This window comes from Abramis brama (genome assembly GCF_963993115.1).
Source record: "Abramis brama genome assembly, chromosome: 6".
NCBI lineage: Eukaryota > Metazoa > Chordata > Actinopteri > Cypriniformes > Leuciscidae > Abramis > Abramis brama.
In genome coordinates, this window is record NC_139968.1 from 33859690 (window position 1) to 33872531 (window position 12842).

The 12842-nt window shown below is 34.9% G+C and overlaps 1 protein-coding gene across 1 annotated transcript; it reads right to left on the reverse strand.

Annotated features, from left to right (window-relative positions):
- Nucleotides 1-5128: 5128 nt before the first annotated feature.
- On the reverse strand, nucleotides 5129-8526 carry LOC311085435 (ladderlectin-like). Its single transcript, XM_084117933.1, has 6 exons — nucleotides 8388-8526; nucleotides 8184-8251; nucleotides 7847-7995; nucleotides 6846-6965; nucleotides 5548-5662; nucleotides 5129-5358 (listed from the first exon to the last, which is right to left on the reverse strand). Exons 2-6 carry the CDS (start codon nucleotides 8242-8244, stop codon nucleotides 5261-5263), a joined length of 543 nt encoding a protein of 180 aa, XP_083974059.1. The 5' UTR covers nucleotides 8245-8251; nucleotides 8388-8526; the 3' UTR covers nucleotides 5129-5260.
- Between the last annotated feature and the right edge of the window lie 4316 nt (nucleotides 8527-12842).

Sequence of the window (12842 nt, forward strand, 5' to 3'; positions counted from 1 at the left end):
TATGTCCCTCTTTGACTAATATAGCTACATTTATTCTGAGTGGGAATTAGAGTGCGGATCGGACCGAATTTTTCTGTCCGAGCCCGGCCCGCATCCGACAGAGCAGTAACCGAACCCGACCTGAGCCCGACAGGCATAAAGATATTATGTCGGAGCCTGACCCGAGACCGACAGTTAAAATCCCATTTTATTCTCATACTACTGACACATGTACGTTTGTTTGTGTGGAAAGCCCGCTTTTATTAAGCAACTGTAGGAAGGCATTCGGAAATGTCAACAGGATGAGCATCAGCGCGCACAGAGAAACAAGCGCACACACAGGCGCGCATGCACGTGTTTCGTTGTCACGGCTACATAAACAAATTTCCGCACGCTGGCAGACAGATTTTATGGTAAAATTTTATATGTATTTTAATCACAAAAACGAACGTTTGCATCAAGTGAAAGCATCAGGCACATTGGCTAACGTTACCGACATAATAAGCTGTTTTAAATTTAAAATGTTCAATCGGGTACCGACGGGTCGGGTATCCATCCTCTAGTGGGAATGTGATTAATCCCTCTAGTGGTCAAGTGTTGTTATAGTTATTTGTTTGAGTGTTTAAAGGAGTCATAACCTTGTATTACCTTGGATACCCAACGCTCTATTATAGTCTTTCAGGCCCTTCTAAAAAAGAAAAGTGGAAAAAAAAATAAACAGAGCTCCTCTGACCCTAATTTCTGAAGGCATTATTGTCTCGCGAGATCTGATGCGATATTTTGGCTGTCGTGGACAGTCATTTTAATAATGCAAATGAGGGGCGCGTTGATTGGTGGCAGGAAGGAGGGGGGTTGACACCGCAGGTAACGCTTTAGCATATCATTCCAAAATGACATCATGGCGCAAGTTATGAATTAACCCGACCTGACGTCAAGACGGGGCTGAAATCAAAATCTCGTATTTGAGTGCGCGTGCACGCGCGCTGGTTTATTTACCCTGAGGTAAACAAACGCTTCACTTTTAAATATCGGCTTCCCGGGGGCTGTTCCATAAACCAAGATTAGAGTATAAGCCAGGCTTATTTCGGTTAGTCAGGCTTATTTTTGGTAGATTCGGTTTCATAAATCAAACTTAAAAAAGTTCAAACTCAGTTACCCTGGCAACTTATGCTGGGAAACTAGCCTGGTCCAGGGCAGGCTAACTGTCAGGCTAAGCCTCAGCTGTTACACAGATCCTCTAACACTGACCAACAAGAACACAATGATATTACCACTGACACTCTCTCATACCATTATTGGACTTTATTAACCATTATTAGTCCAAACATAAATACACAGTATACAGAAAATCAACTTAAATAAGGCTACAATGATAAATTAGACAATATAGACTTAATACATTTCTCTCTGGTTTGTTTGGCAGCTGTAGTACATGTTTATGATTATTAGAAGAACATTAGAACACAATCTAAAAAAAGCTTTGTAAAGCAGAAGTTAAAATCACAAAATTAAAAATAAATAATTACAAAAGCACAGTATGAATTTTAACTAAGATGAATCTGAGCTTAGTAATTGACAGTATATTAGCCTACATTTGAATATATCATAAAAATACACTTGTAGGTTTAAAACTCTAAATAAGGCACATCTAATGTCCAAATAACAAATATTTTAGCATATATATATATATATATATATATATATATATATATATATATATATATATATATAATGTACTTTATTATGTCTTTCAATTCAAACACATTTAACACAATTATACAAATTGACAGTTCCTTTAAAGACATCATATTTCCCCCCTATAAATATTCCTTATTTTTCCTTCTACTTTTTTTCTTTTGTGATAATACCCACCAACACACATGATTAGAACAATAACCAAGAAGTACATAGTTAGACACTTTTACATATGATTTAAGGGGGAAAAGACAAAAAACAATAAATAAATATTAATAAAAATTTAACATTCACATATTTATATCAAACTCTTATAATGACACATAATTCCTAATAGTTATTCAAGTAATATTATTTGAATATCAAATATTCAATATAAAATAAGCAAATAAATAAAATAACAAATAACTAGCCTAGAAATAAAAGGGAGGGAGGGTTATATAAAAATGTAGTTAATGTAGACTAATATATATTACTTTATTTTATGGAATATTCTTTGATTTTAGAGTTGCACATATCTTTTCAAAATGTATACATTTGCTCTTAATTTCCTGTTATCCTCTTTATAATGTAAAGTACATTAATAATATATTATATTATATGTATAATATATAAAAAGTACATTCTAGAAACTAAATCTAACCACTCATTTAAAACTGGGGATTCTTGCTTTATCCAAAAAATTATTGCATTAAAAGCTGTAATTCTCAGCATTCTAAATAAATATACATCATATTTATTAAGTAGCATAGGTCCTATACCCAAAACTATATTTTGTATCTTTATATATTTAGTTTCTTAAAAAAAATCTTCCCTGAATTAGGCTACTTCTGTTCACTGAAGTACTTCTGTTCGCTAGAAGTTCACTGCAACTTATCCAACATCCTAAAGATAAATTATTATAATTAGAAGATATTTCTAGTGTTATAAAATATTGCATATTAATTTTCCAAGCAAAATGTATATTTTAGTCAGAATTATTGCGCTCCTATTTGCCGCGCATGCGCGCAGCGGCGCTCGTTGAATATGAAGATTAGCAGTAAAATGGATACATTTGCTCGACTTTCTAACATTTACAGATGGAGAATATAACTGTAAAATGTAAGTTTTGCACTGAGGGGAAAAAAACATGTCACAAACGCATAAAACAGCACAAAATATACGCTGTTTGATGGTGGATCGATTTGATCCACGATCGACCTCTAGGGCTGCTTCAGAAACGCGTGCACACGCAATTATCTAGACTTGATAAACCTGGATCAAATTAGTGAGATTGCGTGAACTTCAATTACCTTTTATGGAACCACTTTAGCCCCAACTTATTTGTTAGGCTCATTCAAGTCCGGTTTTGGAGTTTAATCCCCGCTTTTCTAAGCGGCTTTTATGGAACAGCCCCCCGGCCAGTGTATAATCGTTAGGTAATCATAACATACATTGATTCTCGTGGAAAAGTGAAAATTGCAGGTTATGACTCCTTTAAATATCTGCATTCTTTGAGTATTAGCGCATGTTGAAGTAAAAAAGAAATGGAAACTATATCTCAGCGTTGAACTGGCAGGATTGTAGAAATGCAGTTAGGAGGTTGTTTACAATACAGAAGCATTAGATGGGAACACATATAGGTTTGATGAAGGATATTATTTACGATTAGGAGCATGGCAGCTACGGAATTATTCATTGTCAACACAAAGAACTTTGAATAATTTTCTTTATTTGATTAAAAATGAATGTTCTTGTGTACATCTCCCTGGATGAAGCCGTGTTCACGTGATGTCATCTTGGCGGCATCAAAGTTAAAATTGTCTTCCGCATGAGCTGTAAATCTGACTTAATGTCACTTTTCTTAGAAGTTGAAAAAAAAAACATGAGAAAATCTGCGATTAAACAGTTTCAGTCCTGTGCTCCGTTCAAGAATGATTCCTAAAATAATGTGTGTTGTTGAGGAGACGTGCTGTTATTTTAAGTGACCAGATTTTCACCTGAGTGAAGATGATGATGAATCAGGTGAAAAGTCCCTCAGACACACATTGAAGGAGAAAACCGAGACATCAAACCAAAAGATCACAGAGACTGAGAATATCACAGAGATGTGGGCACTTTTTACTAGTAAACAACCCTAGCCTACTAAACAGATATCCTACTCTAATCCTCCAGGACACTGCACTAACTACATATTTGCTAATTAGGGATATTAATTAATCTTAAAAAAACAAAAAGATTAAAAACAAGTGGTTTTGTATTATTTGTAGGATCAACACTTCTTCACCCACACCTGTGTTTTGTTCCCTGACTCGTCATCATCCTACAGAACTGGAGCAGGAGTGGATATCTTGAGCTGTCCTCATCACTGCATCTGGACTTTACCACTATCAAGGAAACTTAAGGTGAGATTTTCTATTTGATTATGATCTTGATCTCATTCTATGAATTTCTACATTTATGTTTTATGGACACTGTTATGCTACAAAAAAAAAAAAAAAAAAAAGTCCACACTGATGAAAACAAAATAAATGTTATAAAATAAAATAAAACTATAAATAAACTATCAAACATAAATCATAAATTGTAAGAATATGACCCTGAGAGTGTCACACTGCTTAACTGCAGGATCACTGCATGAGTATGTTTGCTCACTGAAATCACCCACATTTCCAAGATAATAAATTGGCGAAATAATTTTGCAAATGTAAAATTAACTGATGACCAATTTACAAATAAAATGAAGTATGTTATTAAAACTAGTTTAATCTAAAAATAGGCCTAAACCAAAACCAATTTGCTGCTTTTGATGCAGATCGCTGAAATAAAATGATTTTCATTGTTTGTTTTAAAATTTTGCGATACCATATAGATCTGTGGGCATCGCTGGACCCTTTTTGAAATACACACTGTGCCCCAGTAAAATATTGCTGATAAATCATTTTCTGGTATTGTAGATTACTTTCGACCCGAGAATATTCCTTTGTGTTTTCTATCTGCTGTTTAGAATCAGAACTAGCAATGCCAGAATAGTGAGCAAATCACTATTGATCTAACTAAACAGGTTTAGAAAATGATCTGAAATGGTTTGTGATTCAGTTTGATTCGTTCAAACATTAAGCGCTTTGAGTACCTAGAAAAGCGCTATATAAATGTAATGAATTATTATTATTATTATTATTATAGTTCACTTAATCTCTGATTTGTTTGCAGAGGTGTCACATCAAAATAATGCGATATTTTACAAGACAGAAAACAAAAAGGGCCCTGGATGAGTTCTATATTTGCTTATAATCCAGAAAACAAACATGCAAATGTCTTCTTTGCTAATGATGAAGTATGTGTGCAGTTACAGCATGCTTAAACCCCGCCCCTGATGATGACATCATTTAATGCCATTTTAATAACTATTTCCTCAAACCTTGCAACACAATATACTTATATTTTGACATACATTATTATCCACAATGCACAGTTTGCTTTTTCAATGCTTTTATTAATTTGAGGAGCGTTTCAGAGAAGATACTGAAAAGAGATTAAAGTTTAGAAGAGATTTGATTTCAGAATAACATTTTTGACAATATAATGTCGGAAAAATGTAGTTCAATCAAAGTAACTGTGGAGCAGCATGACGGTCTTGCGGGTCCTTAACACAAATATAGGGCAGTGAGTGTGAACAGCGCGTATCATTCCAGCAACGTTTAGCTGTAAGGTGAAATAATGAAATAAGTTATTCTGATCATTAAAGTGGTGTTAGAATCAAAATGAAATGGAATATTTAATTTAAGGCACTTTGTAATATCCAAATTGAGTGATTTCATGTTACTGTATGATGTAAAATTGTAGGATTGTAAATGATAATTGAAAGTATTAAAAAACAGACTGCATTCTTACAGGAATTGTGGATCTCCAAACAGTTCTGAAAACCATTTGGATTTGAGTTAGGTTCTCCAGCGCACCAGTGGGTATACAGAAACACAGTTCCGTCACTCCACATCCAATGTCCATCCTAAAGAGTGAAGAGAGAGAGTGAATACAAAGAGTGCACTACAGTTGTCAGACTTCAGGAAGAAGCCAATTAAGTTCAGAATTGAAGTAAAACCATCTTCATTAGAAACTTTGCCTTTACTGTTTAAAGCTGAATTTTTATTTTTTAGACAAACAAAAATGTCTCTTTACACTCTCTTTACAAAAATGTTGGGTTATTTTTTCAGAATGTTGGTAGTTTTCTTGTGCTACCCAGAGCTTGGGTCAGACGTAACAAACCAGGGAGTGTGTTATTTATTGCAGGCTTTTGCCACAGGTCTCTTCAGGAGAGAGCGCAGCACCGTCAAAATGGTGTAGGCCTATGTCTTCAGTAAAATACAGGTTTGTGTACATTTAATTTTATCTTTAAATTGGTTATTTTCCAGTATATTGTTTACATTTTATGCAAAGCAACATACAGAGGTGCGACGTGAGTCACCTTTTACACTAGTGTCGCATGATTTGCGTCAGTCTTTTCGCCTGAACGTCTGATGACTTGCATAAAGTTTTATTCAAAAATATACAGAACATAAACACGTATGATATTAAAATATGTTCTCAGAACTGTGCACTGATTGTTTATGGACATGTTATGTAGTCAGTCAAAGCATATTTCGGCTATGAGTGAAACGCAGGGCGGCCCACAACTAATCCTAAATCTACCAATGCTAGGGTGGAAATAATTTGGCTGGGTCGAAATTCGGCACAACACCTGTTCGAGATCCAGCGCCGTTACGGTGGAAACGGGACAACAGAGACTTGTCGATTGCACTTGAATTACTTATAAATGTTTAATTTTTACTTCTAATATTTCTTAAACGAGCTTAAATGTTGTCAAAATGTATAAAAAATATATTAAATGTACTGTACTGTAAAATATGATTGAAAATGAAGGAAATTATCATGCAAGCCATGTATAGAGTGTTTTACAAACCTTTATAGGATTTAAGTTAATCCGTAGACGTTCATTCATGTATGAAGGAAAGAAATCATAATAAAAAAGAATCAACTCTGATGGCTTAATCAACCCATTATGCTGGGTTAAATAAACAACCCAATTAGCTGTAAAATGAACCCAGCATGAGTTCCATCCTTTATTTACCCAGTCCTTGGGTTGTTTTTAACCCAGTGTTCTTTTAGAGTGTAGGACACAGGTTTGAACTTACTATAGCATCATGAGCACCAATCCAAGTAGGTGCGGAAGAAGGCAACAGACTCAGCAGGAAATCATTTTCTTGTTTATTATGCACAGATGCGAGGTTCGCTTCAAGACTTTGACAGTTTCTCTAAAGAGACAGAATTTTTTTTATTGTCAATATACAAAATCAAATGTTTTGTAGCATAAAGCAAAAGTGACAACATTTTAGACATTTGCAAACAAAGTCTGCTCTAACTGATCTATTGATAAAATCCTCGTAACAATTTGCACTAAAGTTAAGTAAATTTTACTGCTACTGCTCTGTACAACTTGCCTGTTATCAAGTAAAATCAACTTACTATTGAACTTCACATTCATTTGACATTTAATTGAAGTAATTAAGTAAATATGACTTAATAATATTTCATTTATTTAATTTCACATATAGAATAAAGAAACATCTACTTAACTAACTTCAGTAAATTTAACAAAATTAACTTTTTACTCAACAAAATAACACTGAATTAAACCACACATTTAAAAAGTATGCTTAGAAATATCTAAATAAATAATACAATACATATTGTATAAATTCCATACTTTATCTAAGTAAATAAAAGTAACAAACTACACAATCGTACACAATGACGGTAACATTCGATAGATCGTTTTTGAGTATGACTGTGTTATTTTGCGTGGAAAATGTACCCAGATGTCACAAAACGGCAAGTTTTAAACCTAACAACAAAAGCAATGATAAATGCAGCTGGAAAACCTTTAATTATTCATGCCCCAGTGCATGCCCCATTTGTTTTTTTAATTCTTGCCTGAACTAGCTTTTCCATGTAGAAATTACATTTGTTTTATCTGTATATTTACTTCACCAGAGAATAATTTGTATCAGTTTAAATTAATAATTTGATACAATGCACTTATTGTGTACATACATGTCTTTACATCTGTCTTTTAAGATGTAGTTAAAGACACCTAATATTAAGTTTGACCAAATCATCTTGTTGTGCACATTACCTCTGCTTTGATCCATTTAGCCGGATGAGAAAAGTACTTGTAGCATCGGAGTCCAAATTGTCTCCATCCCTTAGGGCATTTTCTGTCTAAATCAACTGCATCCAGTCCATCCAGGCCATTAACATCTCTTGTAATGGCATTTCTTGTCACTGCAAAGAATTTGTTTTTATTTTTTATTTATGTAGCTTATTTTATGTTTGTGTGATTATATGCTGAAAATATGTGTACTTTATACACTGTAAACTCCTTAATAATCATGGAATTATTAGTCAATAGAATATTTCATATTTCCAAAATGTTTTTTTTTTTTTTTCTACAAAATAAATGTCTTGGTTACCTTCTGTATTCACCATGGAGAAGATGATGAAAAGAAGCAGACAACTTTTCAGCATTGCCATGATGAACCTGAAATCAATAAGCAGGAAAAGTTAAATGTCTGCATGCACTCATATGCTGCACACTGCGATGCATTTAAAAGACAAAGCTCAAAAATACTTCAGGTAGAACATTTATTCAGAAAGTTTCTGTTCCAAAAACTCACCTTGGTTTTCAAATTGTTGCCTTTAGCAGATTTTGTGAAGAGCCAGAGCCTGTGCAATACAGTTATATTCTCATATCTATTGAGTGAAGAGGGGTAATATTTATACACATAATATCAGGAAGTAACAACCGGTGTCCTGTGAAAAGAACAAACGTTACCATTTATGGCATATTAAAGGGTAACTAAACCCCTGGTCAGAGCCTGACTCCACCCACTGGCAATATTTAAAAAATGCTGGAAAAGTAGGCAGAGCCCAGTGGAGAGGTGGCGTGCATCTGAGATGCATCTCTCTGTAGGCAAGGGCATGGTTAGCTGGTTCCCTCTGACTTCAGAGGACACCACAACTTCCAATAGGAAAATTCAACTGCAGTAGCCATTTGTCAACCTGAAGAGGGCAGCACTCAGTCGTTTTTACACCATATATTGTAGAATTAAAGCACTTTAAACCCAAATGTCAAAAAAAATTACTTGAATCAATGAACAGCATTAATAAAGCCTCAGTTTTACAGATCATTGACTAAAAAAAGTTGTTTGAGGGTTTAGTTACCCTTTAAGAATGATAGAGAGGTCAAATGTATGTGTGTGTCTTGAGTTGTTTGCTTGCGAGTGTACCAGGGTTCGAGGTTCTTAACCAAAAAAAAAAAAAAAGGGTAAAATTTACTTATTTTTTCTTTTGCACTCCTATTTTTTTAAGTAAATGTGACATGTATGGACATTTAACTAAGTTAGGTAAAATTAACAAAGACCATAAGTAAATTTAACTGGGCCAGTTAGAATTTGTGGAGTAATTTATACTTACTCATTTGAAGTTTACTTTGCAATACTCACTAAATACTAAATACTCAATATTTCACTCACTCTTTGTTTGTAAATCTTACTCAAACAATATACACCGAAAAAATAACTTGTAGGATTTACTTGAAATCCTCGTAACAATTTGCACTACATTTTAAGTACTTTTTACTGCTACTGCTCTGTACACTTACCTGTTATTTTCAAGAACTGTACAATTTGACATTTAATTGACTCTTAACATGTAATTGAAGTAATTAAGTTAATATTACTTAATTATATTACATAACTAAAGTAGCTTTTTACTCAAACAAAATAACACTGAATGAAACCACACTTTTATGCTTAGAAACATCTAAGTAAATAATACAATAGTGTTGCGGGTGATATCAAGGCAGAAAAGTTGTGAATCAAGGGGGTGTGGTTAGCCCAGGGGGCCAATGTTTCATAAAACACTGAAGCTTCCCCGGGCGCCGCCATTGATTAGCAGACCATCACCTGCTGTTAGCATTCCATTGACTCCCATTCATTTTGGCGTCACTTTGACAGCGAATAACTTTACATCTGAGGCATTTAAAGACTCCATTTGTCCATTATTTATTTCTAAAGAAACACGAAAATGTATAAAAGGCTCCATTACCTTGTAGCTTATATTAGGTATATTGTCTAGACTATTATATTACTAGACTCTATTGTCTAGTCCGCCTGGGCGCTTGAGCTGGTAATCGGGCCCAAAAGAAATGGGAAAGGCCCTTGGAGCGGACTAGTTTTCTTTTCCTTTTTTGTTTGTTTGTATATTGTTTGTTCCCCCACTATTTATTACTGCAGCACGAGGATGCTACAGGCCTAGTGTTTGAACAGAGGAGCTATTTTTTGCATGTAATTTACTTTGGATTAACTGAGTGATTCACAAGGTTTTGTTTAATGAATTTAACTTATGGGTTTATTTTGACTGTTTGATTTCTTTGATTTCTTTTTGATTTGTGGTGTAAAGGCTCCTTCTGTTCAGGTAGTTTGTGATGAAAGCATCCTCGTGTGTGTGTGTGATATATCTTTGTGTAAGCCAAAAATAAATCTTGGGTATTTTTCTATTTAATGAAATGGGTGTGACATTTTTTTAGGCGTTCCCAGTAATGCCGACCAGCTGTGTCTAAAATCGTCCCCTATACCCTTAAATAGCGTATGGATTGCCACTGCTGTCACTAATAGCCGTTTGTCTGCTGTCTGTTAGCCATCACGTCACCTCAGCTAATCACGCCTTTTTGCCTATTTTCATTTATCCGTGAGTGACGCGATACCAAGATGGCGATGGCTGGCTCCGCCCACTTTGGGCTTCAAAAATGCTCTTCAGAAACCTACGGGTGATGTCACAGACACAATGCCCATATTTTTATACTGTCTATGGCTCTGAACCACTGATTCGAAACAAAATATTCGTAAATGTTTAGAAGTTTCATGAAGCAGTGTTTTGAAAATGCCCATCACCATGCAGATTAATGAATGTGCTTACTCTGTATCAACAAAACAAGGTCAGAAGTTGAAATTATCTTCCAGCCTTTGATCCGGCCTTTAAAGATGTAATATTTGTAATGTTTATGATGAACAACTTTGACTCTTTTATTATACCCTTAAATTATAATTTAGGCCTATGCATGATTCAAAGCTGTTTATCAGTTCAATAAGTAATATTTAGTTTTCTGTTCAAATACAGGAATTTATTGGTGTGACAGTTTTACACTTGTGGGGTTGCTGCATACAAGTATAGCCTACAAGAAAATGAAAACAGCAACACAACATAATTTAAGAAAAAATTAAAACACTGCAGTTAAGAAAGAAATGTAAAATGGATGACATTAAAGAATAAAATGAAATATTCTAGAATACTGGCCCAATGGCCCAACACACCAGATTTGAGTAAAGAACCCTTTACAATCAAGCTCAGAGTAGGCTAAAGCATTTCAATCATTAAACAATTAGACCATGCTTAGTTTAAACCGGAAATAGGCCTATTTGCCACAATATTTCTGACATCTGTTCTGTTTTCTCTGTTTAACCTCTTGCAGCTCTGACGTCATTGACCAGAAGAACAGCAGCAGCTGCAGAAGCCACGTCCATCAGCACAGTGACAACCAATCGCAGCACAGCTTCAACTGAATCACAACAGGGGGCATGGACTGAAAAAAAAAAAAAAAAGCGCTTACGATGAATTGAATTGAGATTTTAGTCTCTGTCATGAACTCAAAAAGATCTTGTTTTCTGCTCCATACAAGAAAAATACAGTAAAAACTCTTCAGAAAGACACAAGTACACAATGAAAGAAGCTCCTTAATTCTCCTAAAATCAACCATTTAATTCAGTGAATAAATGGCAGTGAATAAATATCAGCGCTGACATCAACTAATATCATCATCAGTGCTGTGGTACCTGCACATGTGTGACAGAGTGTGTTGATGTCCAGATGTGTGGTCTGGTTGCTGATGGGATTGTTCAGCACACAGCTGTAGGTGTTTTTATCCTGATATTCCACCTCCAGAGGTAGAGAGAGACTGATGCTGAGATCACACACACTGATGCTGGACAATACACTGATTCCTGCGTACCAGGAGAGAGTCGCATCACACACATTCAACACTGATGAACACACCAATGAACAATTCATTATGCTAAGCTATGCTAAAAGTGGGACCCCCAGACCCGGAGATCGGCTGAATGGATTCCAAAATGATAAAACTCAACTGTTTAACTCTGGGGGAGTTGTAAAATGAGCCTATTTCCAAAAAAAGTGGAGTATCCCTTTAACTCATCCAAGATAGTGCACACACATTAGGAGTAGTGAGTAGTGAACACACACACACTCCAAACAGTGGACACACACACCCATCCATTTTGGGGTTATGTGCCTTGATCAAGGACAACCAAGTCATTTCCTGACCACAAATATTGGATTACCAGTCTGATTCTCTAACCATTAGGCCATGACTGCCCAATGCTAGAGCATCTTCTAGTATCATAACCAGAAATCAGATACATAGGTCCATTTTAAAGTTACAGTTACAGTTAATTAAACACTGGGTTCATATTGTTAAGGACTGAGTTGAACAGCTAGTTGGCTTGAGTAAAGGTTAAAAGGTGAATCCTTTGATAATTAAACTTTTCTACATTAATCATCAGTTGTATGATATTACTTAAACTGATAAATGGCTCCATCTGGTGGGTTTTCGAAGAACAGCATCATCACTATGAACTCAATAGGAAACACTATTATAGTGATGATATGTGCATGTGACCAATCAGGATGTGCGTCTAACACTAGATTTACATAGTTTAAGGCTGGAAGTTAGGGCTTGGGCTATACAGCGTAAACATGATTATTCGAAGTAAGATTTTGAGTGCAAGAAAATATTTCATTATCATCCATTAGGCTACATCTCACCATTTTCACTTACTGGACAATAAACGGGTGAAAAACATCCCACAGATTTGCAGTAAAGTTCGCAACTCACTGGTTCCCTCAACCAAAACCCAATAGAATTTTCCAATAGGTTTTTGGATTATTGCAATAAGCTCTGTGATCAACAAATGTTATGATACTTACACCTTTTATCCATCAATATAATTATCACAGATGAACACAACTTATATGAATTTTGAAGCCTAAATGCA